Genomic DNA, 27,958 nt, shown 5'->3' on the forward strand with positions numbered 1-27,958 from the left:
AAAGGAACGGAACAAATTTTTAAAATGATATTAATCGAATAAATGAAAATATCCTAAAATTATCCTTTTAGTTACACCCATGTTAAGAGCCTAACAGATTCTTCTTTTTTCTAGCATATCTCCTTCACATTTTCACATCTCACCTGTCACCTCTCACCTCGTTTTGGTTTTGGTGTGTTGTTATAATTTAGGTTAGTTTTTAGTAAACATACAAAATGACCAAATTAATTAAAAATACGCCAAAAGCAGAAATAACTGCAAATTATAAAGGTGGTGGGACATTTGTTAAACTTTCTCCGCAATTTTCAAGTGATGGACAGTAAGTAACTGCAAAAAAGTAAAATAAAATACATCTTAACCTTTCTTTATTTTTCAGATCAATTTTTATATGCTCCAAAGAGTCTTTATTGGAATATAACTCAAAAACAGCTAAATTAATGCATGAATATAAGGCTGTAGATAAAATAGTCGGATTTAGTTACCATCTTTATGAATCCTACTATTGTATAACAGCCTGCACTCAAAGTGGAATAGTTAGCACATGGAAAACTGTTACACATTACAAAGTTTTAGAGAAGGTGAGTTCAGCAATAAATTTATAATCCAAAAATTTAATGGTTAATACCTATTACCAAATATGTAATTTACGATACTTTTATAACACTAACATAATTAATTTGGGGCATTTAGGATTTGGCTCATTAGAAAATAGTTCTGAATATATTTTGAAGATATAGTTTTTTGCAAACTATGACATGTATTTTAAAATCAGATATCTACCATCCTCATTTAATTTCATATGACACTAAATTAAAAATTACCATTGATAAATTACCATTACAGTTAATTAAGTAAAGTTACCATTCTGTGTTAGTTATTTATCATAAAAATTGTGACTATAATATAAATTCAGATAAAGATTATAATAAAGTTTCTCAGAAGAATAAGCCAAGCTGAAATTTGACAGTAACTACAAATAACTATATCCAAGACAAAACACAACAAAAATATGAAAATTATAAGAGACAAAGAACAAAAGTTAAAGAGATAGTTAAGAAAGAGAAAAAGAAAAGTTTGGAAAAATTCGGGAAAAAAATGGAAGAAAACAGCAAAGAAAACGTAAAATTATTTTACAGAACACTGAAAAACCTAAGAAGCAACAAAGAAACGAAACTGAAACAAATAATGAACAAGGAAGGAACAATAATAAACGACAACAAGACAATAATGGAAAGATGGAGGGAACATTTTCAGCTGATGCTGAATAGAAATCAAGCGAATACAATGGAGAAGGAAAGTCACAACAGGAGAGTATCCATGAGAAACACGGAAAATCCAGAAACTATAGAAAAAGAAGAACTGGAAGAAGCAATAAGAAAGATAAAGATTGGAAAAGCACCAGGAAGCGATGAAGTAGCACCAGAAATGATGAAATATATAGGAGTAAAAGCAAAAGAAAAATTGTTATACATATATAACCTAATATGGAAGAGAAAAGTAATACCCAGAGAATGGACAAATGCAGTAATTATACCTATATACAAGAAAGGAAACACAAGAGACTGTAGGAACTATAGAGGTATATCACTACTATGTGTAGCAGCAAAAGTATACAAAACCATAATAGAAAGGAAAATTAGAAAAGAAATAGAACATAAATTAGAGGATGTACAAAGTGGATTCAGGAAAGGACACAACACACAAGACCATATATTCACCATGCAACAAGTAATAGAAAAAGCCTTAAAGAAAAATAAAGAAATACATCTGAGCTTTATAGACATGGAAAAAGCATTCGACTCAGTCAAAAGAAAAGATATATGGGAAAGCCTAAAGAAGAAACAAGTAAGTGAAGAACTGATAGAAGCAACAAAGAGTATATACATGAAAACAACAAATACAGTAACAATGTTAAATATACAGTCAGAACCATTTGAAACAACCCAAGGAGTTAGACTTTGGCTTTGCTGGGTCTTGAAACACTCTTTGATTACAATTACACCCATTGAAACATTTACAATGTTTTGTACCAAATTTGAACTGAAATGTCAAAATTTACGAAAATAATATTTGTAAAATTGAGTAACATCTGATATATGGCTATGTGAAAAAATTTTAGAAGTATGCCTCATAGCATACAACTTAAGAATTATTAGAGGCTAATTCTGAAAATGCTTTAGTGAGACTTTACTAAGTACAGGTAAGCTAAGATTAAACAAGTAAGTTTAATGAAGCAATTAGTGAGCCCCATCTTCAATGTCTTCAATCAAAATAAGAAATTGTTAAGGTCAAAGCTGTAATTTATCTATTATATCATATTTAATACTTGTCATCTAAAACCTATTTGGGTTACGCTAATATGTTTTTATTTTTATAGCAACTTCCACATCAGAATATTTTAACTTTCAATGTCATTCCTGATGAGAATGAGAATGAGATGAAAAGAAATTACTCAGCCATATATTCTTATAGAAATGGAAATACAATTTGTTTTGCTCACTATAGTACAAAAACTAAAATGTCTAAGGAATATAGCATAAAACTAAAATCTGCACTTCCATATTTTATTGATGTTAACAACTCAGATTTTTTTGCAGTTACTTATGATAATACAGTGTTTTTTAACAAATTGAATAACTTTAAGAATCATTCCAGGTAAGTGTGTAACAGAACTTACTTAGTATTGATAGACACATAATCATTTCTCTTCTTATTACAGTGGAACCTCGATTAATCTGTCTCTCTATTAACTATCACCTCTGCTAACCGTCAGGGTCCATACATAAGTTATATTGACAACATAATAAGTAAAAATTTAGTCATCAATTCATTTTGTTTGAGCAGCGCGATAAGCCAAACGAAATTTGTTGAAATGTACATGTGAATAATTATTGTTCTTATTCAGGGCTCTGGATTAAATTTCAATTTAAATAGGTAATGATAAATGATACCGAGCTTTTAGAGTTTCATTTTTAGAATTGCAAGCCAAAAATAAAAACGCAGAGCACAATAATTATTAGTCAATATCTGTGTGTCAACATAATTAAGTTTGATTCAAATTCGAACATTGATTGTGTCACTTAGTCGCATTGAGCAAAAAGTATGATGTTCCGAGAACAACAATTAATGATTTCAAGAAAAATGCTGAAGGAATTGAAAAGTATGCTTCGCAAATGGAATCGTTGGATGGCCAGATGAAACAGTTAGACAATGAAAAAAAGCCACAAATGAATCACTCAACACAGCACGACACGACACTCTGTATTTGTGGTTCGTGCAAAAAAGAAGCGAAGGTGTTCCTTTGTCTGGGCCAATTGTTGCCGAAAAAGCATTGTTTTTCAAAATGAAATTAAATGGCGATCCTTCATTCAAAGGAAGCAGCGGTTGGTTGGAAAAGTTTAAAGCCACGGTATACGAGAACTGAAAATCGAAGGTGAAAAATTGGGCGCCGCAAGTATTGAAGTCGTTGACGAAAATAAAAGAAAGTTTCAAGATATAATCGATGAATATGGTTTGACACGCGATCAAGTGTTCAATGCGGATGAAACTGGTTTAAACTACAAAGCATTGCCAACAAAAAAACTTGCTGCAATCGAAGCAACGAATCACAGCAATGATTGATTTATTCAAATACAAGATACAAGTGATGACCATCGCCTTCCTATATTATTGATTGGTACAGCATAAAAAGCACGTTTTTTCAAGTGCATAAATATGAACGCGCTTTCCTTTAACTACTACGCACAACATAATGCATGGATGTCCCAGGAAATATTCGCTGACTGGTTCAAAAAGGTATGTACTGCAAACCAACATTTGTTTATCTATTTTTCTAAGGTTTTGTTTTTTAAGTTTTTATACCGGGCGTTCGACAATACTTGCAAGCAAAACATTTGCCACCAAAAGCGATTCTCATTTTGGACAATGCACCTGCCCATCCTGAAGCCGGCATGCTGCCAAGTGACGATGAAAATATCACGTGTTCTTTTCTGCTTGCGAATACAACATCATTGATACAGCCAATGGATCAATTAGTCATTAAAACATTCAAAAGAAGATACAGAAAAAAATTTGTTCAAAACCTAGTTATGGAAGAGGAATATTCTTTGCCAGAATACTGGAAAGCATAAAATTTAAAACACGCAGTTGACAATGCTGTGGATGCTTCGCTGATGTTTCGGAAGTAACGCTGAAAAGAGCGTGAAATAAATTATGGCCTGAATCAACTCAAGATGAAAATGCCCCCGTGACAGCCAAGCGTGATGCGGTAACAAATGAAGTTATGGCTGAATCAACTGTTTTGTTTTCGTTGCCTAAAGATGCCATAAACGAATGGTTAATTTGTGCTGACTTTGATGGTGGTGATGTTGATGATGCTATTGCAACTCACAAAGATTTACGTAAAGAAGCTAGAGAAGCTGCATCGCACATACCACAATTCATCAAGTGGTATTCTCGGCAAGAAGAAGCAAGGTAAGGTAGATTTGATGATTTTATGTCGATTAAGAAATTCAGCCGTTGCAAAATGTGAAGTAACAATAAAACAAAGATTTCGGAATATTTTAAATCAAATTGATTTAACTGTACTAACATAAATCCCTCTTATATTGACAAATAAAACATACAAATAAAATTTGAGTTATACTATGAATTTTTTTTTTATGTTGTGTTAACCGTCTTTTTGATTATCTATCATACCCTTGGTCCGGTGCCCTGACGGATAATCGAGGTTCCACTGTACTGTTGTGTAAAAAATACAGCTGCACAGAGTTTTAATCAGAACAAACTGGCTGGGCAAAATTAGTTATTGCATTTTTTTGCTTCTAATGGCTATATTAAATATTATGAAATTTTTTTTAATTTTTATAAAATAAAAATATTTTTATAGAGGAATTAGTGAAAAATGTATTAGTGAAAATAAAAACTGCATCATATGCTTAAACAATTACATTTTATTTGCAAGAATACAATTTATATTTACAAGAACTTACACTGTTGTGTATATAGAATGTTTATATTCTCATATTTACAATTCCCATTTAATCACTAGATTCTTCCTACAAGCAAATGTCATCAGTAAAAGGTGCTATTATTAAATCTAAGACTACATTAATGGCAATACCATGAATAGAGACTCAATTACAGATTTCTAGTATCCTGTGTTAAATTTAAAAAAATTTCTATATTAATATCATAACCAGAAGATATAGCTCTAAGTAAAGTGTCAAAATTTTTTATAAGGGTCACATCTAAACCTAAAATCTGCCGGCAGTATTTCTGCCATAAGCCCATTCCAATTTTAAAACAAATCTGAACATTAGCTTTGTCAGCTGCATCTCGCAGTTACCATTTTTTTACTTTAATGCGATAAGTAGTGTGAAGCGAGCATTCAAAACAATGAATCCAGCCGTGCAGTGTATATAAACCAAAACCAAGATTACCCCTATTCACTATAAACTCCCTAGGAGCATCATTCATCAGTGTCTGAGTGTCTCCACAAATATAGTACTTTTATGATGAAGATATTTTGGTCAAAGCTTTGAACACTTTACCGTCAATCATGGTGGAAAGTAGTTTATGTTTAAAAGATAGCTCATTGCCATCTATATTACACATTGTTGGTCAGCAGCAATTCATTTATTTTGTTCAACACTTTGTTTGTCTCAGACATGGTAAAATAAGCTTTATTGGACAACAATGCCTATTAGAAGATGGTCTAGAATTATGCGAAGCAGTGTTAACACTTGTATCACATAACTGAAGTGGTACAAGTGAAAACAGTAACAAAAATTCATCATTGTCATCAGTATTGGTGAATTTCTGTTTGTATTTGCTGTGACTGGAACTTTCATCACAACTCCACTTACTAATAATGATGAATGATGTGACAGGAGACAAATTGTTGATAATTTCACGCTGTGCAACAACTTAACATTCGAATGTTTTACGTATAATGGCTTGAAGTTTAATTTTTGCATGTGTCTTCATTAACAAGAATATTTTCCTCAAGAGAGTAAGACTCATCCTTAGCTTTCCTAATACTATAAAATGAAGAAAATACCTGATGTTCTGCTTTCATGCACCACATCCGAGTCTGTTTATATGAATGGCTAGATGATTTGAATGAGTCCACATAATATGCCACAGCTTCTTCTTTCGTTAAGCACCATTCTTTTGTGCAGTCACTCAACCTTACACTTTGCTTCATATTCTCACATATTTTGCTTTCACTAGCACTGCCAAAGTTCCTGTAACCAGATAATCGCGCTGACACTTCTGCAGCAACCACTAACTCGGTTGTACCAAACACTTTATCTAAGTCATCAACTTGTCTCCTTTTGCTTTTGTTGCTGCACTCGTCAAACTGTTTCTGTGGCTACCAGGGACTGGTAAGCATACCAAATGTGGATGGCCCAGAATGGTAAAGGGAGATACTAATTTATAAATCTCCTGCTATCCAATCTGAATTATTTGACAGAAAGTATTCTCGGCTCTTTCCCGAATTTGCCCATTTTTTGGACAATTTTGGTGAAAATCTGCAGATAGAATTCTTTGTCTCAGTGATGCCTCTGTGAAACCAGAGAAATCATGCTTTGATGGCAAAAACTTGTATAACTTGCAGTTTCGCTCTTCTTTTCCATGTTTAAGCCATTCCTCAAAATGCTCAACTTTTGAAAAAGAGCACATGTTGTATGCTAAAAAATAATTAAAATAATAAAATAAAATTAAAATAGTTGTACAAAAATGTGATGTCAGATAGGAAAAAAGGAAATCTATTAAACCAAAGCTTTAGAGCGGGCAGCTTTGTACAATCCAGAAAAACGTTGAAAATAATAATTGCATCCACATTTTATTCAGTTTCAAAGATGCTAAATTACATATTTATCTACAGTAACAACTCTTCTTTAATTGAACAAACGATCCAATAATCGGAAAGGCAGTTAAGATTTGATTTCACGTATAATGCCTCTGTATATTCGCTTATACATATTTCATCCTAAAACGAGTCTTCGGAGCGACTATTTACAGATACTCTGAACGTGAAAACAATCTTTTCTGTCTTAAAGGAAGCAACGCTAAAATGGCTTCGGTATGGACGCAATAGCAACATCTGATAATAAATCACGAAACTCGAAATCCCAAGATTTCTAATTGTTGAAACCACATTCAGATTTTTGCTTTAATCTGTGCCTTATAAGAATTGCAAGGCAAAACATACGTTGATAAAGATGTAATTAGAGAAATGGGGATTTGAAGGTCTCCAAATTCTGCTTGATCGTATTCACGAGGTAGGAGAGGAAATGGGCATTAAAATAAACTCAAACAAAACCAAATTTTTAGTGTTTAGTCGTGACCCACATCCCGATGCAAAGCATTAACTAAACGAAGTCCAAGTTGAGAAAGTTCACAAAATGACATATTTGGGAACTGTGATAACGGACCAACTACATCCAGACATAGAAAGAATACGTAGAATAGCAATGACTAAAACTACTCTTATTAAAATGAAGTCATTTCTTTGCAATAATCATCTCAGTTTAGCTCTAAGACAAAGAATGGTTAAGTACTATGTTTGGTCCGTACTTTTGTATAGTGTAGAAGTGTGGACGCTAAAAGTATCGATCATGAACAAAACTGAAGCATTGAAAATGTGGGTTCATAGATGAATGCTAAAGATACCTTGGACAGCAAGGAAAACTAATGAAGAAGTACTAAGGAGCATCAACAAAGATAGAGAACTGCTAAAGACTGTTAAACATCGAAAAATGTCTTATCTAGGACATATAGTAAGGGGAAGTCGATATAATATATTACAACTGATCCTTAAAGGCAAAATAGAGGGCCGTAGAGGTGTAGGAAAAAAACATTATTCCATATTGCAGAAGATCGAGAAGCCTTCGCAATGGTGATCGCCAACGTCGGATAATTCTGATATGGCACGCGAAGAAGAAGAAGAGAAATGGGGAATCTAAAATTACATTCCACAACATATCTTCTCAACTAAGCAACAAAAATCCTTGGCGAATTGGTTTCTAGTAATCATAAAGAGTATATCGAAATAAATTATTTCTTTTCTAAATTATTATTATTTATATTTTCCAAGCATCCCTTGACTGCTCTCCTTCAGTTATCCACCTTCAATATTTCTTCAGCATCGGTTCTTACTTCGCCTAGCTACCTCTTCCTTGGTCTTCCAACTGGCCGACGTCCCACCATAGTTCTACTAAGCGTTAAGCTACCTAACATAGCAAAATGTAATGTACAAAATGTAAATAGTAGAATGAAGGAATATTTAAATGTAAGGCCATTTGCTCAATCCACCCTTCATTTTACCTCTAAACTAAAGAGACAGTTATTCAGTCATGTAGTTCAAATCAATGATACGTGTATTAAAGTCACAATTTAACGAAATAAACAAAGATATTTACAAACTTATATTACAATTTAAACAACATAAATGGATCCTAACTCTACGAAGGGAATACACTGGAATGATATAAAAAAAACTAATAATATAAATCATATAGATGACAAATTTCAGAACTATGAAAACATATGAAACAAAATGTAATGATCTTTCAAAGTACCTTGAAGAAACCTATATGAAACTTAGATGAGGTGTATGATTGGTTTGAAAATTTTTATGAGAATGATTGTAATCTGAATAGCACATAAATAATCACATAAATAATCAATATAGAGAAAAAGATAGAGAAGTGAAAAAACAAATAACACAGCAAAAGAATGAAGAATGGGAAAGAATCTGCTTAAATATTGAAACATATATAGGAGGTACAAGAACTTCGGAGTCATGGAAAGTACTGAGAAGATTGAAACAAAACTCAAAAGAAAAAACTAAATTGGGAAATATACAGGACAAAGAATGGAAGGACTACTACAAGGAACTATTAACAGAACAAAGACCACAATTCATTGGAAAAGAAAACAGGCGAAGACGAAGCAGATTCCCACAACAAGAAATAGAAATAACAGATAGGGAAATGAGAACGGCCATAAAAGCAATCAAAAATAAGAAAGCACTGGGACCTGGAGGCATCTCACCTGAGCTTATAAAATACGGATCAAAAAAATTACACCGGATGATACAATGGATATTTCAGAAAGCCATAAATGGAGAACAGCTCCCAAAGGAATGGACGGCGGCATATATGACATCTATATTTAAGAAAGGAGATAGAAAACGATGCGAAAACTACAGAGGAATAAGCGTAATATCATCAATAGGAAGATTATATGGGAAGATACTGCGAGAAAAGATAGAGCAAGCGATAAAAGGCAAAATCGGGGAGGATCAGGCAGGCTTCACGGCAGGAAGATCATGCATAGACCACATAGACCACATATACACACTGGAACAACTGTTGGAAAAGAAAAAAGCAAAAAATAGAGATATACACTTGGCATTTGTGGATCTGAGAAAGGCGTATGACTCTGTACCAAGGTCAGAACTATGGGAGGCAATGTACAAATTAGAAATACAGACGGAACTCATAGAAGCTACAAAAGCTCTGTATAAAGAAAATAAAGTGTCCATTAAAATGGGAACAAGAATCATAGGAGACTTCACCACAACAAAAGGGCTCCTGCAGGGTTGTTCCACATCTCCAACCCTATTCAAAATATACTTAGAGAAAGCCTTGACTACATGGAAAAGAAAATGCGAAGGCATGGGAGTACCGGTACGGAACGAATACCTATATACGTTAAGTTTTGCAGACGATCAAGTAGTGATTGCACAAGACCAAGACGACCTCAGCTACATGATGAAGAAACTACAAGAAGAATATACCAAGGCTGGCCTAGATATTAACCTCGCGAAAACAGAGTACCTATCTACAAGTGAAGAAGACATAGAAGATCTACAGATTGATGACAACGTAACAATCAAAGGAAAGGATAAATTCAAATACCTGGGGTTTATAATCACGAAAAAGGCAACAACAGAGGAAGAAATTACACAAAGATTAGGACAAACAAGAACAGCAATCCGACAACTTAACTCAGTATGGTGGGATAGACACCTAAATATGAAGACAAAAACGCAGATTTATAAAACATTAGTGCGAAGTATTATGACATATGGGGCCGAAAATTGGATCATAAACAAGAAAAACAGCAGTAAGGTAATAGCAACAGAGATGGAATGCCTGCGAAGATGCTGCAGAGTAACAAGAATGGATAGGAGAAGTAATGACGAAATAAAGCAAAGAACATCAATAGAAACAGACATACTAACATATATAGAACAAAAAAGACTAAAGTGGTATGGACATGTAAGAAGAGCTAGCGACAGCAGATGGATAAAAAGAATAACCGAATGGAGCCCCATAGGAAGGAGGAAAAGAGGACGACCCCGAAAATCCTGGAGGAACGAAGTAGACGACGCCTACTGCGACGATGAGTAAGAGATGACTAAACGATGGAGAATGGAACAACAGAGAGAAATGGAAACGGTTGAGCGAGGGAAGGCAGTGAATACTGTAGAATCCCTAAATATATATATATATATATAATTACAGAAGATGAATATGACAAAGCTTTATATAAAGGAAAAACACAGCTCCAGGCAATGATTCCATCAATTGTAAAATCCTTAGGCAACTAGAGCCTGATATTCATAAGGAAATAAGAAGCTATATATGATAAATCATTTCTTCTGAATGTATAGTTACAATCTGGTCTGTGTTTTATGACAACCTATATAATTATTGTTTTGTAACATACTTAATTATTTTTTATTTTATTTTAGATCCTTTATGAGTAATGCAAAACATTTTACATGCGTAGCAGTCCATTCTACAGAAGAAATTATAATCACTGGTGACTCAATTGGTCGTGTGGTTGGTTGGCATGATATATTTTCAAATAAAGCTAAACAAACTATTTTTCACTGGCACAATTTACCTGTTCAAACAGTACGCTTTTCCACATCAGGTAGTTACTTTTATAGCGGTGGCGGTGAAAGTGTACTAGTAAAATGGCAGTATGACGATGTAAATGAAAAAAAGTTTGTGCCCCGTATACCCGGAGAGATTTGCAATGTCGTGGTTGCCAGTAACAATTTATATATCGCCGTATCAACAAATGATAATGCTATTCGAATTTTTGATAATACACTCTACCAAATCAGTTTGATTCAACATATGGTGCTATCACCGCATTTTGATAGTGGAATTGTTCACGATAGTAGGTCCAGAGCTCTAATAATGAATGGAAATCAAGGGCATATCCAGTTTTATTCCCCAGATGATATGTCTCTTCTTTACAGTGTAAGTATTTATTTTTTCATTATTCTTTTATTACTGTGTAACATCTAGCTTAACAAAGTAAGTCTCTATTCCTTTGGATATTACTCCTAAAAGTTACTTTGTTAATTGACATATCGCCCACACACCTCTCATTTGGTAACTTATTAACCAATCTGTAGGTACTGTTGTGAATCTTAAGAAATCACGATTTGAAGTTATTTATCACATGGTGTAATAAGTAACCTACTTTGCTGATTAGGGTTCGGTGATCTAAAAAAACAGTTCTGGCAAAGTTTCTATTGGGTAGATTATGGGACCATGGGTGTCTAAAAATTATATTTTGGTATTTTACAAAATTTAGTCTGTTTGTTTATTTGATATATGTTTTCCACGTTTGTCTAATGTGTGTTTTTTTTTAGTTTTATGAATAGGTCAGAAGGAGGTAGTTTCAGATGTAGTTCCTCTCCTGTAGTTTGGGCTGGTTTTACTAGTCTATCAATTATTTAATTGCTTGTTACACATATGTATCCCTTTACCTATCCACTTTAGTTACATTTTCTAATTTAATTCCACTTCTCATGGCGCAGTGTTTAAACAACATATCAACAATATAACTGAAGCTTTCATTATCAAATTAAGCTCAATCCATCGTCTTCTTCCGACTTTTCCCTGAATAATGAGTCGTATTAGTTGCTATTCGAATACTATGAGGATATGACCTAAATATTTTGTTTTTTTTTTGCTGTTAATAATCTCTTTCTGTGTTCATTCAGAAGACAGAAATTTTACCACTAGACCTGGCAGCGTCATTAACGACGAGATTTAATGTATGAGGCGCACACTTCATTTATAATGCTCTAGAATTGATATTAAGAATCCGTTTCTAAAGCACTATATTTTTTCTTTCATGTTCGATCCACTGTCGTAGCTACGACCCCGTATACCTTTAACTTCGAGCTGCAAACTAAGTAATAGCATCTTTAATAGAAAATTGCACAGATCTTCGCCAGTGATATTAGTTACTGGACAAAATCTTAGAAAAACTTCTAAAATATCTACCTTACAATCAGTAGTATTCACACACCTACTACAAACGTTATTTGTTCTGTGTGACTAATATCTGTTGTAGAGTCAAGAATTACAGCATAATATTTCACTATTTTTGACAATATTGATTATCTCATATTAAAAAAGCTGCTCAAAATAGTTTAGAATACGGGTTTTGTTATGTTTACATTTATTGACATTATTAAGACTGACATTAGCTGACGTCAGTCTCACTTGTAAGCAGAAAAATCCTTTAACTAATGCTGTCTCTGGAAAATGTCAATGTGTGTAAAGAATAGGCAATAATGGACTGTTATATTTTGCACTACACTCTATTTTATTAAACTATGCTATCGAAAAAATGAGACTTCTGTATTTTGATTTTTCAATCATTTAAAATTCTACTTATGTATACGACTTACGATAACTAATTTTATTTTGAAAAAAGTGAAAAATTTGGCTTGATTTGGTCGCCCGCTTGCGGTGCACGCGCTACACACCTGCAAGGATCGGCCCTGAATCCAGGGAAAGATTGAGCGGAAGAGATTTCCAGGAATTTCCGGGCTTGCAAACCTGTGCAAATGGTTTAGGCAGTGTTTCCCAAATGGTGGGCCGCGACCCGGTATCGGGCCACGAAAGCAAAATGCCGGGTCGCCTCGCCGTTTTACATCTTGCTTTTCCAGTTCGCACTCTGACTGACGCCACTACTTTTAGTTTAACCTCCCACTACCACATCCACAAAATTACAAATTTTCGCCTGCTGCACCGCTGCTTCTTTTATTTTATTCAGTGTCAAATTTAGTTGTCAGGCCTGAGAGCGCGTATTTTTCGGGCATATTGATTACGTGGAATTTGACGATGGATAAACTTGTTATAAAACAAGTACAAGTTCTAAGACTTGCACAAATAGACCGTCGAGTGATCTGCAGCCGGGTACAAGTTCTAAGAGCGACAATAATAATAGACGTCGAGTAATGTCCATCCAGTGACAGGTACGAGTGGTAATTACAAACGGCCGCTCAATGCGCAGTCTACAACTGTCACAAAAAAGAAGGAGGCCTGGACCCGACAATATTTTGAAGATTACTTGCAGTTCGGTTTTATAAAGGGTACTGATGACAAGCCAATATCTTTTTTTATAAATAAAAAGAGAGAATTAATAGATACCAAAAAGATTATGCATTTGAATTTTTCTCAGAACGCTCAATCTGAAAACTTTGTACTGAAATGAAATATCAAAATTATTTGCTGAAACCGGTATACACAATTCCCGAGAAATTAATATTTCCAGCAATGAAAATAGTAGCATCTCGGATATGTGATATAAAGCATGAAAAGCAAGAAAGTTTACTGGCTCTATCAAATAACACAGTGAAGCGTAAAATTGTGGAAATGACAGATAATATTAAAGGAACTATTATGTCACTTAAAGGAGTGTAACTGGTTTTCCTTGCAAGTTGATGAAAGTACAAACATATCAGATAATGCTAATCTAATGTGTTTTGTAAGATACGATTTTGAAAATACTATTTACGAAGAATTTTCATTTTGTAAATCTCTGTCAACAAGAACAACGACTGAAGAAATATTTAATCTGATTGACAGCTACAATAATGACAATAGAATTGAATGGAATAAATGTGTGGAAGTAAGTAGCGATGGAGCACGGGCAATGACAGGCGCTCGTATTGGAATTTTTCCGAGGATCAAAGCCGTAGCACCAGAATGTGTTTGGGCGCATTGTAGCATCCACAGAGAGGCATTAACTGGCAAAAAAATGCAACTGCTTTTAACCGAATCTATGCAAGAGTGTGTAAAATTTATAAACTTCATAAAATCTCTCCCACTGAACTTAAGTGTATTCTCTGCTTTTTGCAAAGAAATGGGAAGTGAACATGAACATTTTTTTACACTGCGAAGGACTGGAGGCAAATCTGAAGGAATATTTTCCCCCAATCCTCAGCAACAAAGCATGGGTAAGGAATCCATTTACAATGGACGTAGAATCCGAGATAGGATTTCCGGATTTAGATAATAAGTCAGTAATTGAACTATCGTATGATAGAGCACTCAAAGACATATTTGATAAAATACCACTGATAGATTTTTGGCTGTCTTGCCGCCAGGAGTACCCAGTTTTAGCAGGAAAAGCGATAAAGTTTCTAATTCCTTTTGTTAGGACCTATAAGTGTGGGGAAGTGTTTTCAACACTTATTTTCCTCAAAAATAAATATAGGAACCGTTTGGAAGTCGAACCGGACCTGAGGATAACATTAACATCTTTTCCTCCAAACGTGAAGTTTTTAGTTAACTAGAAACAACTGCATACTTCTCATTAATAAAGTATTTGATTTTTATTTTGTTTTATTAAATCTTTGTTTTAAGCTAATGATTCTTTATTAAAATATATAAAACTATAACAACTATAACAAATATTGAAATATGTTTTCTTGTCACAAAGTATAAGCACAAAAATAACCAGGCCATGGAAAAATACGTTTGGGAAACGCTGGTTTAGAGCAACATCAACGGCTATTTCGCAGCTCTGTAAGTGAATTTCGCATTGCCTTGATGGTGGTGATCGTCCGGAATCGATAAGGACAGTTTAAGATTTTGTTTCTTTTTTCTCTGCGCACTTCTGATATTAAATAGTACTGGGCCTAATAGTACTTCTCTAATTCCAACCTATCTTCCAGTAGCTGGCCACTTTTATGAATTTGGTGTGTTAGATGCTCTGTTAGATGGACCTGTTTTCCACTTCTGATCTGAATACGCACAATATAGGGCATTTTGCTTTCGCTGAATTTTCTACAGTATTATTGGTCAAGCCAGCATGTTAAATTTGCTTCCAAATTATTTGAGTCTTTTCACGATACTTAGCAGAATCTTTATTTTTAAGTTTCTTCCACATGATTAGATCCAATGTTATATTGAGTCACTGTCTGTTATTGTTTAGCTCTTCTTTTGACGTGACAACGTCTTAAATTAGGTTGTGGCTCGGAGTCACTCATGAAAAAGTGTAACGCCCGCTCACGTCTGTTACGATGAGTCACCGAACGAGAGAGAGGCCCGCCGGACCGGCGAATGCCTTGCGTCTCTCTCCCACTCAAACATGATCGGTCCGCTGGTGCGATGCTATTTCTCCTATTATCGTCCTATCCTCAACAAAATCACTCAAATAGAAATTAGTTAAGTTTAAGTTTACATGTACAATGTTTTAGTAAACAAAATATATTTCTATAGTTAAAATTTGTGCAATTCTTATTTTCATTCAATTCCTTGTTCCTATTGTGCAATTTAATAATATTAATGGAATGATAGAAATTCGTGGAAATTAGGCATCAGACAACGACGCAAGACGTTTTGAAACCGATATATATATATATATATATATATATATATATATATATATATATATATATATATATATATATATATATATATATATATTAAGTAGTATTGCTTCTGCTTTACTTAGAAGTCAATTTTAATGTTTACTCAATTTTCGTTGACAAATTTGTTTTCAATTGGAGTCTCAAGAAATCCACGGATTTCATTGTGTCGCTATATTTTCTAGTATTTCACGATATTTGAGAAGATATAGCTATATTTTATTTGGCTGGAGGGTATTTGTTAACTTCTTTAATTCAACCTTTAGACTTGAGAAAAGTAGATTGTGGCTTGAGTTTATGTCAGCGTTAGTATATGTGTTGACAGGTGTAATATTGTCCCCAAACCTCCAGTTTATCATAATGAAATCAATGGTTTCTTACAAGTCTATCCATATATAATGTTAATTCCACTTAAGATTAAATCTATTTTTAAATCAATTTGATTTGTAGGTTGATATAACTGCCCAAAATAAAATAACGAATGAGAGAGAAACAACAATGATCAATACTGAAGTAACAAAAGTTGCAATAAGTAAAAGTGGATTATGGTTTGCTACTATCGAAGAAAGAAAAGATAAGGAATACAATTACGAAATACGGTTAAAGTTTTGGAAGTTTGATGAATCTAAACAGCAGTGAGTATTGTTTTCCATTACTAGATAGATTAATTTTGAACTACTTGTCCTAAGGTAAGGAATATTAAAATGAATCACAATATGTTAATTCTTATTCGTGTCCTTAGCATTCTGTGTTTCTGTCGTTGCCTAATATATATCTTCTCTTTTCTGATTTTTTTTAAGAACATATATAGGTTGTTTTCTTTTGCATAGTTTACTAATATTTCTCCTCTATTATTTCTTTCTCCTAATCCATAGGGTCCTATTAAAATTTCATTCTAGTTTTCTTCTGTCCTTATTTTTGCGTGGAAATCGCCCATTAAGATTATATACCTTGCTTTGTTTGTTATCATTGCTTCATTAATTTCTTCGTAGAATTGTTCTACTTCCTCATCTTCGTGATCTGATGTTGGGGCATATGTCTGAATAATAATATAAAAGTGTAAACATACTTTATTGAATTAATATATATTTTTAGATTTCACCTTAATACTTCCATTGAATATCCACATGAAAATAGCATTAATAGTATGCTGTTTCAACCGTGCCATAAAGATGAAAGACTTCAGTGCGTAACCGTTGGAGACGACAAAAAATTTAAAATATGGCAATTGTCGGAAATTGAAGTAGTTACAGGTAGGTGTCATTGATAATTTAATTACATTACTCAGCAAGTAGATATTTAGATTATCTGTACAGCATAATGGAAGCATTAACAATATTTGATTTTATTTCCTTTTCGGATAAAATTTATATTTTTCTTTATTGTTTTCATTTCGAGTTTTCTTCTTCAAGTGCTATCCCCGCGACAGAGGTGGGCAATCATCATAGCTATCCGAACTTTAGGGACGGTTGAAAAGTTCCTTTGATGTACGTCCCTGGGACCTGGGACATAAAATTATGATTGACAGGGATAACCAGACTCATGAACTGAAGAGAAGAATCGGCCTTGAGTGGGCAGCATTTGGAAAACTGAGAGAAACTTTTAAAAGTGAGCTGCCTACATGCCTAAAGAGAAAGGTATTTGATCAGTGCGTCCTCCCAGTCTTGACGTACGGAACAGAAACACTTACCTTAACAAAAGCAGCAGCTACCAAACTGAGAGTCGCGCAGAGAAGAATGGAGCGGTCCATGTTAGGAATAACTCTGCGAGACAGAATAACCAACGAAGACATCAGGAGAAGAACCGGAGTGACTGACATCATCGAGAAGATAGCCAGACTAAAATAGAGATGGGCAGGACACATAGCCAGAATGACAGATGAGCGATGGACAAAGAGGTTATTGGAATGGAGGCCAAGGGAAGACAAGAGAAGCGTTTTTCGACCACCTACAAGATGCACTGATGATTTAAGAAGACTCAATAAAACCTGGATGAGAGCGGCGCAAGATAGACGGGGTTGGAAACATGAGGAAGAGGCCTATGTTCAGCAGTGGACTCTTGAGGCTGGATGATGATGATGACATCCGTACCATTCTCTTGGGTTGCGCAGCCATGATTTTTACGTCTCCCTATGCTTCTTTTTCCTTGGATCTTTCGCTGCACGATCAGTTGGAGCAAGTTGTATCTCTCTTCACGTGTAATATATCTGAGATATTCCAATTTTCTTGTTTTGATTGTCCAATTTATCTCGAGTTTTAAATTCACTTAATTTTTTTTTAGTCGTCTTTCTTGTTATGGTTCTAGTAAGAGTTGCAGTAGGGCATTTTGATGTCGCAGTAATTTGGCATCATATTTGATGTTTCTTTCTTTGGTAATGGCCTTAAAGAAGGAAGTTTTTAATTATTCGTAAAAATATTTTTTTAAAATATGTAAAAATTAAACAAGATGTGACGCAATAACCCCCACTTACCCTCCAAAACTACCCTGTATTAATATAGGATGTGGTAGGTGGTGACATGAAATTAATTATCCTAATGTCTTATAATCACTCCCAAAATATGAACTCCGTATTCAAAACCGTTTGGAAGATATTTGAAAAAATAAGAATTTCAATTCACCCCTTTAAAGGGGTGAATTCCCTTATTATTCAGTTTTATAAAAAAGTGTACATGAAGAAGTACCCTTATTTTTGGACGTACTATGAGCTCTAGAAATTAATGTACATAATTCTGGACCACCTTGTAAATATACTTATTTAATTATAAATTTTGTTACTTATTAAAACTATAAATTTTAGGTACACAACTATCCTGGCAGTGCTTTGGAGTTGGCTTTTATCGAAATTTGCCTTGCAATTCATTATCATTTTCAGTAGATGGGTCTTTATTTGCAACAGGATTCGGAGAAATACTAACAGTTTGGACTCCTGATACATGTTTGCTTAAATGTTCTCTACTTCATCCTCTGCATAAGAAACAATTAAAGTACTTACAGTTTGGTTACGGTAACCAATGCCACCTACTTGTAGCGGCTAGTAAAAATCAACTTAGCGTTTGGAATATCCTAACGTTGTCTATGACGTGGACAGTTCCGATTTCTGTATCATTCTTGATTGCGGACAGTTTGTCAACAAATATGGCTGTAATTACAAGAGACAATAAAGGTTTGTATGGTCTAAACTATATACAGTGAATCTGCTGGATCTTGGCACATTGTCATCATTCCTATTATACGAAATAAACCAAAATATGTGAGCCAAACTTACGTCGGTTATAAGAATTAGAAAATGGCTAATATTACAATGGATGTTTTTATACTTCTTTTTTTTTCATTTATTGCATTTTGAAAACTAGATGCTTATACATTTATGAATATGATTTTCCAATTTTTGGAAACCTACAGGTTGTCCAATAAAATCTACAGTAAATAAATATTTAAACCGTAGTAATCAGAAATAAAAGTGTTTTCATTGCATATAAGCAAATATGGGTTATGCTCTAAAAAACTGAATAGAAATCTACCTCAGAGCTCCAACGTCTTGATCGTTCTATATATTCAGTAATTCAGTATTAACTATGGTTTTTAGAATTAATTAATACTTATTTTTATTACCGTTGGGGAGATTGATGGATTTAAGATCGAAGAGCTTTGAGTCTCGTAACAGGTATTATTCATACAGAATGACTAAAACTGTAATAAACATAATTATACTAGATGAATCGGTCATTTCAGAAACAACATGAGTCAGAAATTATAGTTTTAAGTAAATCCCAAAAAACTGTTTGAAAGCGCTGTAAGAAAAACTGCTTTAAAATTAATTGTTGCAATAATATTTCACTATCCTATACATTAGGTATTACATATTTTCTATAAAAATTGTTTTTTCTTAAGTCATATTATGGTTTAAAAAAAGTGACTTATGTTGTTTCAGAACAGAAATAAAAAAAATATTTTTTTTGGAAATTTTATTGTCTGCCAAACAAAGTAGAAGCATTAATCATCATTAATTGTATCGGTAAGTAGTAGGCCACTGCATAATCTCTTCAAAAAATGATCTTTTTTCCTCTGGTATGTAGTCTATGAGCTTGCGTATATCTTCAATTTTTTTTATTAATTGTTACTTTACCATCCGGATAGGAGAGAACTGTTGGTAAAAATGGAATTCTATCACGTTTAAAGTTGTTAGAGATAAAACCATTAATATATTCCGAGACTGCCACAGTCCCTGGTTGGTTTAAAGAATAAAAAAATGATATTAGTTTGAAACCTGGAAAGTGATTTTTTTATCCTTTTCTTTTCTATCCATTGAGTCAGTAGACAAGCACATTTTTTTGTAATGTTTAGGCCATCACTTTTTAAATTCAAAAATATTCGATGTTTCCACCATTTTGACGAAAAACTTTTTGTGTCGTGTAGAATTTACTATCATTTCTGTATATTCTTTGGGTGGTAAACACGGTCAAAGTTTTTTATGGCTCTTTTTATTGCCGCAAAGTTTCTGTCGTTGGACAAAAAGGAATGGCCACGTTGTGGAAAGTACTGCTGTCAGAAAATAAGTGAAGATATTTCACAGCAGTAGGCACTTCAGACTTAATATAATCCGTAAGAAATAAAGCAACTTCATTGGGACCCTTTCTGGCTTGACCCTCGTGGTAGGTGTAAAACATCCCTTGTTTTTTCGCATATTGTAAATTCCAAAGACGTTGTAGGTTAGTTGACGTAAGTAAAAAGTCTCCTGTACTGGAATAAGTGGAAGTTGAAGATTTTGCATATAATCAAACGTCAGGCCACATACAGTGGCATCTGGCTTGCATATCTCTGCAATTTCTGCCATTTGATTTTAGAACTTCTTTGCACGTCTTTTATGTACTGATAATTCCGCAACGGCTACGCGCTTCGCTGTTTCGTTTAAAGATGGACTCTAATTTTTATGTCTAACTGTTCACATTCACAGCAAGTGTCTACCTGTGGACGTCCAAAAGATAGAGAAAAATGTTCCTGGAAAATCTTTAAATAAAATTTATACTTCACTGAATTATTATTATTATCAGGAAATTTGGCACGAAATAGGTCATACCTAATTCGCACATTCAATTTTTTGTAAGTAATGCTTCTCTTTCCCTGTGTACTGTGAAATCTTAGTGGGAAAACTCACAATGTGAGTCTTAATCTGTTCTATTAAATTTTCAGACTTAGCATTCCCAGAAATATTTCTTCCACGTTTATCTAGTGGTGCTTTTCCTTGTACAAGAAGCTTAGAAATTCTTCGAACTCTTTTATGACTCACAGTGTGAATTCCTATGAAAGCTTTTTGCAAACAATAATTTTGCCACCCGAGCCTGTCACAGAGTAACTAATGTTATATCTTCTATTCTTTGGATTTTCATTTCGAGGTCGTCTCTTTTTTACTTCACACTTTCCCATAAGCCCTTTTAAATATGAATCTTGTGCATTCTTGGTAAGCATGCTTCTGAATTTGGTAAGTATTTTAGCCCTTACATCTGCATTAACTTTTTCAAAGCACTTCAAGCGACAACTACAAAAAGTATATAATAATTTTACGTTTTAAAACTATCTTAACCTTAAAACTTACCGACAGTCTCCTCCTGTTTTTCTTGCAGGTACAACATTACTTTTATAATTTTCATATACTTCCCCGCACAGCCTCGCTTTCTTAATAATTTCTGACTTATAATTGTCTTTTTCACATATTTTTTTACTTTTAACAAGCAGCAAGTCAAGACTGATGTCGTTTCTGCTTAGAATGATGAATGATAGAATGCTAGATACAAAAATTAACACAAAAAAATGCAAATAAAGAAACCTGTGTTTAATAAATTGAACAATAGAAAACTTTTGAGCTGGGTAAAAAACAATTTATTTTAAATATTTATTTAAGCATCGTAAACAATCGTAAATTTAAGATTTCTTCGCTGTCAGAATCTGAGCTACTCATATTATTAGTGTCTATTATGAACAGCACTATCAGAATGTCCATCTGTACCAATATACTTATTGTAATACGACTTGCAGTTTGCCGAAATTAATTCAATAGCGTTGAATTCGCAGTGATAAGAAGGTAATCTCAACATTTCATGGCCGTATTCTCTTAGTAGCTCATCAATTATATACACATTCTCTTTTCTGTTCATCTTTGCAATTTGTACTAATTCAGGTTTTTTGTTAGTTTTGCGTCATATTTGATCTTGCTTGTTGTCAACCAGGTAATAATTTCCATTCTAATTAAAACACTAGAAGGTTGCTTTTCTAAAAGAACACTGTGATATGAAGCATTATCCATCACAATTAATGATGGCTCTTCTAAATTGGGAATTGATTGTTCGCTTATCCATTTAGTGAAAATTTCATTGTTTATTTTTGCATGGTAGTCTATGTTAAATGTATGATTTTTTTAAGCATCATTATTACAATTAAAGCTACTGCATATAATTTTAACTTCTTTTTCGCCATCATTATTGGCATTTGTGTTTTGTTTACTCTAATCATAAAATAGAATTAGGTTATCAATGTACAATTAGTAAAGCCTATGCCTACATGCTAATTAAAATTAAGATAGTTGCAAACAGAAACCCATATTTTTCATATTAAATCGACTTGTAACTAATAATTTTAGTACTGAAATCAGTACTGAAATTAGCATAATGGCAAGCGGACCTTACGATGACAACAAATTTGGCCGATATGAGCGCTTTAAACGTGACGTATATCCCCTCCCGTCAGCTGCACAGAATGAATACTGTATTCCGCACTGCCATTTTTGATCCCTCAGATAGATCGGTTGTCTTGTTTTTCGGACGAGGTCTATTTTTGCCTGGCTTTGAAGGAATATGATTATTTTCTTTACTTTTTATAATGGTACATACTCCTCGTCGTAAATTTTTTAATGCAGCAGATACTCTCTTAAATAAAGAATTGTTCAATGATATGTATTTTGATAAACGAACATGCATTTCAATATTTTACCTGTTGAACAGGTGAAAATGGCTCCAAAGGCGCTCCATTCGTTTTTTCTAATTCGAAATACTCCCAACACATTTAACACAAGTTTTTGATTGGGAATTCATTGGTTTACCACGCATACTCTAACAATAAAAACCCTTAAAAAATATTTTATATCACTCCGTTGACGGAGTGATATAAAACTGACTGATTGACTGATTCTATATAGCGTTTCACGTTAAGAAAATAACATTAGGCTTATGGAGATCAGTGTTGCCAAAACTCTCAGGCATGCGGTTTACTAGATTGTCGATATATTTTTCGAATTTCCATTTTCAATTAACATTTAACTGTCAGAATAACAACTGAAGAACCACAAAGCCTTATTATCATTATGTAGTCTCAGAGAACGACATAAAATCGCTGACATACGCACACCGTATTATTTTAAGTTGCAATTAGTAATTAGATATATGCATTCCAAGCGGTCCGTTTATTTGCTTTTAAATCTTTAATAGCCGGCAAAGTGCATGATTTAACTAAGCAATATTTTCTACTGATTTCTATGATTCATGGTATATGATATTCTTACCGAAAAACAAATAAACTGTCGTTACTATAATTAAAATAAAATAATCTTTTGTAAATACTATTTATTTAATTAAAATCGTGTTCCCTACTTTTCATCTCTTGTTTCGAATGGACACTTTTGGTCAATTACGTTAAAAAAACAATTATTTAAATTATGTCTGTGAAAACGAAAATACAAATTATACAACACTGAATCGTGCTTGTGTTCATCGTGGCATCGCTGCGCTTCTATCGTCCATAAGAAATACATGGCCATATCTCCGCAATGTTATTTTCTTAACGTGGAACGCTGTATAGCCATATTTAAATAACTAAATGGCAGAATAGAATTAGAGGTTAGAATAAATATTATATTATTCGTCATGAGCTAACAAATAAATTCTTACCCTAATAAATCGAACATGAAGGTAGCGGTTAGTCGTTATAACAACTGTTTGTTAAAAAATATTTACATTCAAAGTACGAAAAGGAATTGAGTATTTAAATGACATGAAAATAATTTATAGACACACTATGTCTGTCTTTGTTAGATGTATGCTGTTGTATATTGGCAGGCGGGTTAAGTTCATCGATTTAGTTTCTGTGAGTAGGAAAGAGACGTCATATAAAAAATAATTCGTGAATGATGTTATACTTCATGATGTCATGATGTGCAAATATCTAGCGGATGGACTGTAATATGGTTAGTCATAGTTTTCCACTAAATATAAAATTTTTATAATAAATACAAGAAGCAAAGACATAAAAATGAAATCGATATTAATTTTTTTAGTGTATGTTTTCTCTCCGAATTCCAGTCAACCAATATATGTAAATGAGGACATCTTAAAAAAATTCAAATCCATACGAGCCTGCAATTTTATCCCAAGTAAAAACTCTAACGATCTTAGATTAGATTGGTATCAAAGGGTCCAACTGTATTTTATAACAGATGAAAATGTAAGTATGTTGATGTTTAATATTCTGTTTAATCCAAGTTGATTTCTATTTTTTTTTAACCTGGGCGCAAAAAGTTGAACAAAATAACTGGAGAACTGGAGAAATTTCCATTTTTTTTTTCGGTATAAGAAAAATCTGTTATATAAAACATTTATTGTGAACAACGCGAAAAGAATTAAAATCTGTTGGCCAGCAACATAGTTACTAGGTGGTGATTGACTAAAGTTTCGACTAAAATTCTAAAAATGTTCATCATCATTCTGGCTTTACAACCCTACGTGGGCCCTAGCCTCCTCAAGAATTTCTCTCCAGTCCTCCCTAAACATCGACTTTCTCCGCCAAGCACGTATTCCCATATTTCTCATGTCTTCATCGATGTTATCAAGGAACCCTGTTCTGGGTCTTCCTCTTCTTCTCTGACCAATGGGTCTATCAAGGAGTGTTTTTCTAGCTGGGTCATTTTGTTCCATCCGCATTTCATGCCCTATCCACCTCAGACGTCCTATGTTAATATGTTTTACGATATCAGGTTCCTGGTATATTCTATAAACTTCGAAGTGGTATCGTCTTCTCCACACTCCATTGTCATTCATTACTCCATAGATTCGCCTTAGTACTTTTCTTTCGAAACATCCTAACATGTTTTCATTATTTTTGGTTAGAGTCCAGGTCTCTGAACCATATGTTATGACTGGTCGTATTATTGTTTTGTAGAGTTTAATTTTTGTATTTCTCGATATAATTATGGATTTAAGAAGGAGATTGAACCCAAAATAGCATCTGTTTGCCGTGCAAATTCTGCGGTTTATCTCTGCGGCAGTATTATTTTCAGAGTTAAGGAGCGCTCCCAGGTATAAAATTCGTTCACTGCTTCGATGACGTCGTTTTATATAACAAGTGGTCGTAGGATTTGTGGTTGCGTGCTTATTTCATATACTTCGTTTTGTTGGTGTTTATTATTCAACCCATTTTTGTAGCTGATTCTTTTAATGCTACATACGCCTCTCGTACAGCGTTTTCCGTTCTCCCAACAATATTGATATCATCAGCATAGGCCAGGATTTACACTGATTTATTATATATTGAACCAGCGGTTGTGATTTGTGACATACGTATTACATTTTCCAGAGCCAGATTGAACAGTAGGGTTCAATCTGGCAGTAGACCCTCCGCCAGAGGGTCTCCCTGGCGGAGCCCGTTAATATTTACATATTATTTTATATTATGTAAAACTGTTTTCAATATTCAAATTCGAGAAAGTGAAGGCATTGAAACCATAGGGATAAGCCTTTTAGAGACAAATGAAGATTCAATATTTGAAAATAAGTAAGAGGAGTGTCCTTATAGAAAGAGAAGAAACTATTTTGGAGCGGAGACAGTACCAACAAAAAATCCGAGAGTATTTTTATGTTATCTACTATATCGAATGGAAATAAACTACGAGTTTAATCGAAAAATACGTTATATTGAAAGTTTCGATTTCCATTTCGGAAATTGTTGTCAAAATACTGTTACGAAAGTTCAGTAGTCTTTGGACGGACGATATCTGAGTTTTACCGATATATGAATCGTATAAACATTCTTACTTTCTAAGAAGTACCGGTTATTGTGGGAGAAGACGTGATATAAAGGGTGGTAGAATATATTTACATGGGTCATCTAATAAAATTGATCAGAGAAAAACAACACGCGGAAGTACACCAAGGAATTCGCATGACATGGGCTGTCGTTTGCAAACTTAGAATTGTCCGCAAGAACAATAATATTGCCAAATATAAATCTCCAAGCAAAAGTTTTCAATTCTTTCATCCTTTCAGTGATGACATATGGTCTAGAGACAATTAAGTTGACTGTTAAAGCCGCCAACAAAATGAATAAAAACGCAGAAGATTAAATGTAGACGTAATACAACGCGCTCCTTAATTGAAGTGGTATTGTGCGTCGTAAAGTGAAGACCTAGGTTACATAAGAAAAGTGTGGTTCGACCTACAAAAAGATGGCTGGACGATATGAAAGAAAAGGCGGGAAGAAAATGGCACCAGGTAGCAAGAGGCAAATTAAAATGGAAACGCCAATGGGAGGTTTATATCCAGAAGTGGACAGTCAATGGCTATTTAAAGAAAAAGAAGAACAAGAACAGCTGATGAATGAACAAAGGTAAAATACGGTTACAAAAAAAAGAAGTTTTGATTTATTTGATGGATCCAGAAACTCAAGAGTCTTGCTATTGAAATATTTATTTAGGTATTTTATTACGTGCGCTACCAAAGTGTAACACAGATGTAATGATCAAACTCAAAATACACGCCACATTGGAGTTATAGAACAGAGACAACTAAGTTGCTGGCGCCGTTTACAATAAAAGATACCGTACCAGTCAGAAGGGTGTAAAAAATAAAGGTGTTAAAAAACAAAAACAAATAGCAAGACCAAGACAGACATGAGATGAAGTAATAAAGTAAAAGAAACGTAGTGACGGATGTAAAGATATTGACACGAAACCGATAAAAATGGAAGAAATTTGCGATTAAGTAAATTACACCTTACACTATTATATGGTAGAAAAGATTGTGATTAAGTGATATATATATATATATATATATATATATATATATATATATATATATATATATATATATATATATGTTTGTTTTGAGGTTTCCGCGGGAGCTATATGTGCTGTCACTATTTTTCCGGAATTGACTCCGCGTTGTAAAATGCTGGTTTTCTTGAAAACCATTGTTTTGGCGACGTTTCGGCAAGGTCTCACTTGCCATTCTCAAGCCTGGTGGATCTACTTTTCTCGATCAGTACTAATCGAGTAACGACGAGAAGTAGATCCACCAGGCTTGAGAATGGCAAGTGAGACCTTGCCGAAACGTCGCCAAAACAATGGTTTTCAAGAAAACCAGCATTTTACAACGCGGAGTCAATCCCGGAAAAATAGTGACAGCATATATATATATATATATATATATATATATATATATATATATATATATATATATATATATATATATATATATATATATATATATATATATTTAGTAATTTTAGTTAATAACTATCATAAAAATTATTTACTTTGTACTTTATGTAATACTTTTTTCTACAGGAATTATATTGTTTATGTGAGAGCGAGTTCACATCGAAAAGTTCCATAGATGAATCTGTCGAAAGCAAATCCATATATGGTATGATGCAACCGGGTATTAAGTCGGCTTCAGTTCAATCAACACTACCACAAAAACACTTGTTTGAAAAAGACTCACAACACAAAGCAATAAAAACGGTAAGAGCTACTATGTTCTTGTATTTTCGTTAAAATAATATTTTTGTTTGTTTTAGTATTTGGAAAGCCCTCTTCATACATTGATGCCAATTAGATACGCTTGTCACACTTTATTAACGTCACTTGTTGTTCAAGAGGAAACTTAATCAATAAATATTGTTTATTTTATCGGTGGTTTAATTTATTACCTTACGGTTTACATGAACTAGACATCTTTCTCCGACAAAAAAGATATTTTCACCAACTAATATGAAAATGCTAAGAATTATGGCACAAAAAATCAACATCAATATTTTATATATACCGGGTGGTGAATCGTCACACGGGCCATAGGAAATTCTAAATTGTTGAATTCCTGCTTCCCTAACTATTTTACATCAAAAGTCATAAGAAATTATTTGTAGAGGACTTAAATCTGTATTAAAAATAAATGTTAAAATTATTCTAAGAATTAAACGTACCCCAAA

At 33.5% G+C, this 27,958-nt stretch overlaps 1 protein-coding gene across 1 annotated transcript; it reads left to right on the forward strand.

Annotated features, from left to right (window-relative positions):
- The first annotated feature begins 139 nt into the window (after positions 1–139).
- l(2)05287 (WD repeat-containing protein l(2)05287) lies at positions 140–27,659 on the forward strand. The gene is made up of 10 exons (XM_072532932.1): positions 140–319; positions 377–578; positions 2,378–2,655; positions 10,772–11,291; positions 16,160–16,344; positions 16,805–16,962; positions 18,507–18,872; positions 24,033–24,199; positions 27,315–27,491; positions 27,548–27,659. The coding sequence occupies exons 1-10, from the start codon at positions 216–218 to the stop codon at positions 27,635–27,637; spliced, it is 2,247 nt and encodes a 748-aa protein (XP_072389033.1). The 5' UTR covers positions 140–215; the 3' UTR covers positions 27,638–27,659.
- Positions 27,660–27,958: the final 299 nt, after the last annotated feature.

Source organism: Diabrotica undecimpunctata, chromosome 5 (genome assembly GCF_040954645.1).
Source record: "Diabrotica undecimpunctata isolate CICGRU chromosome 5, icDiaUnde3, whole genome shotgun sequence".
Classification (NCBI taxonomy): Eukaryota; Metazoa; Arthropoda; class Insecta; order Coleoptera; family Chrysomelidae; genus Diabrotica; species Diabrotica undecimpunctata.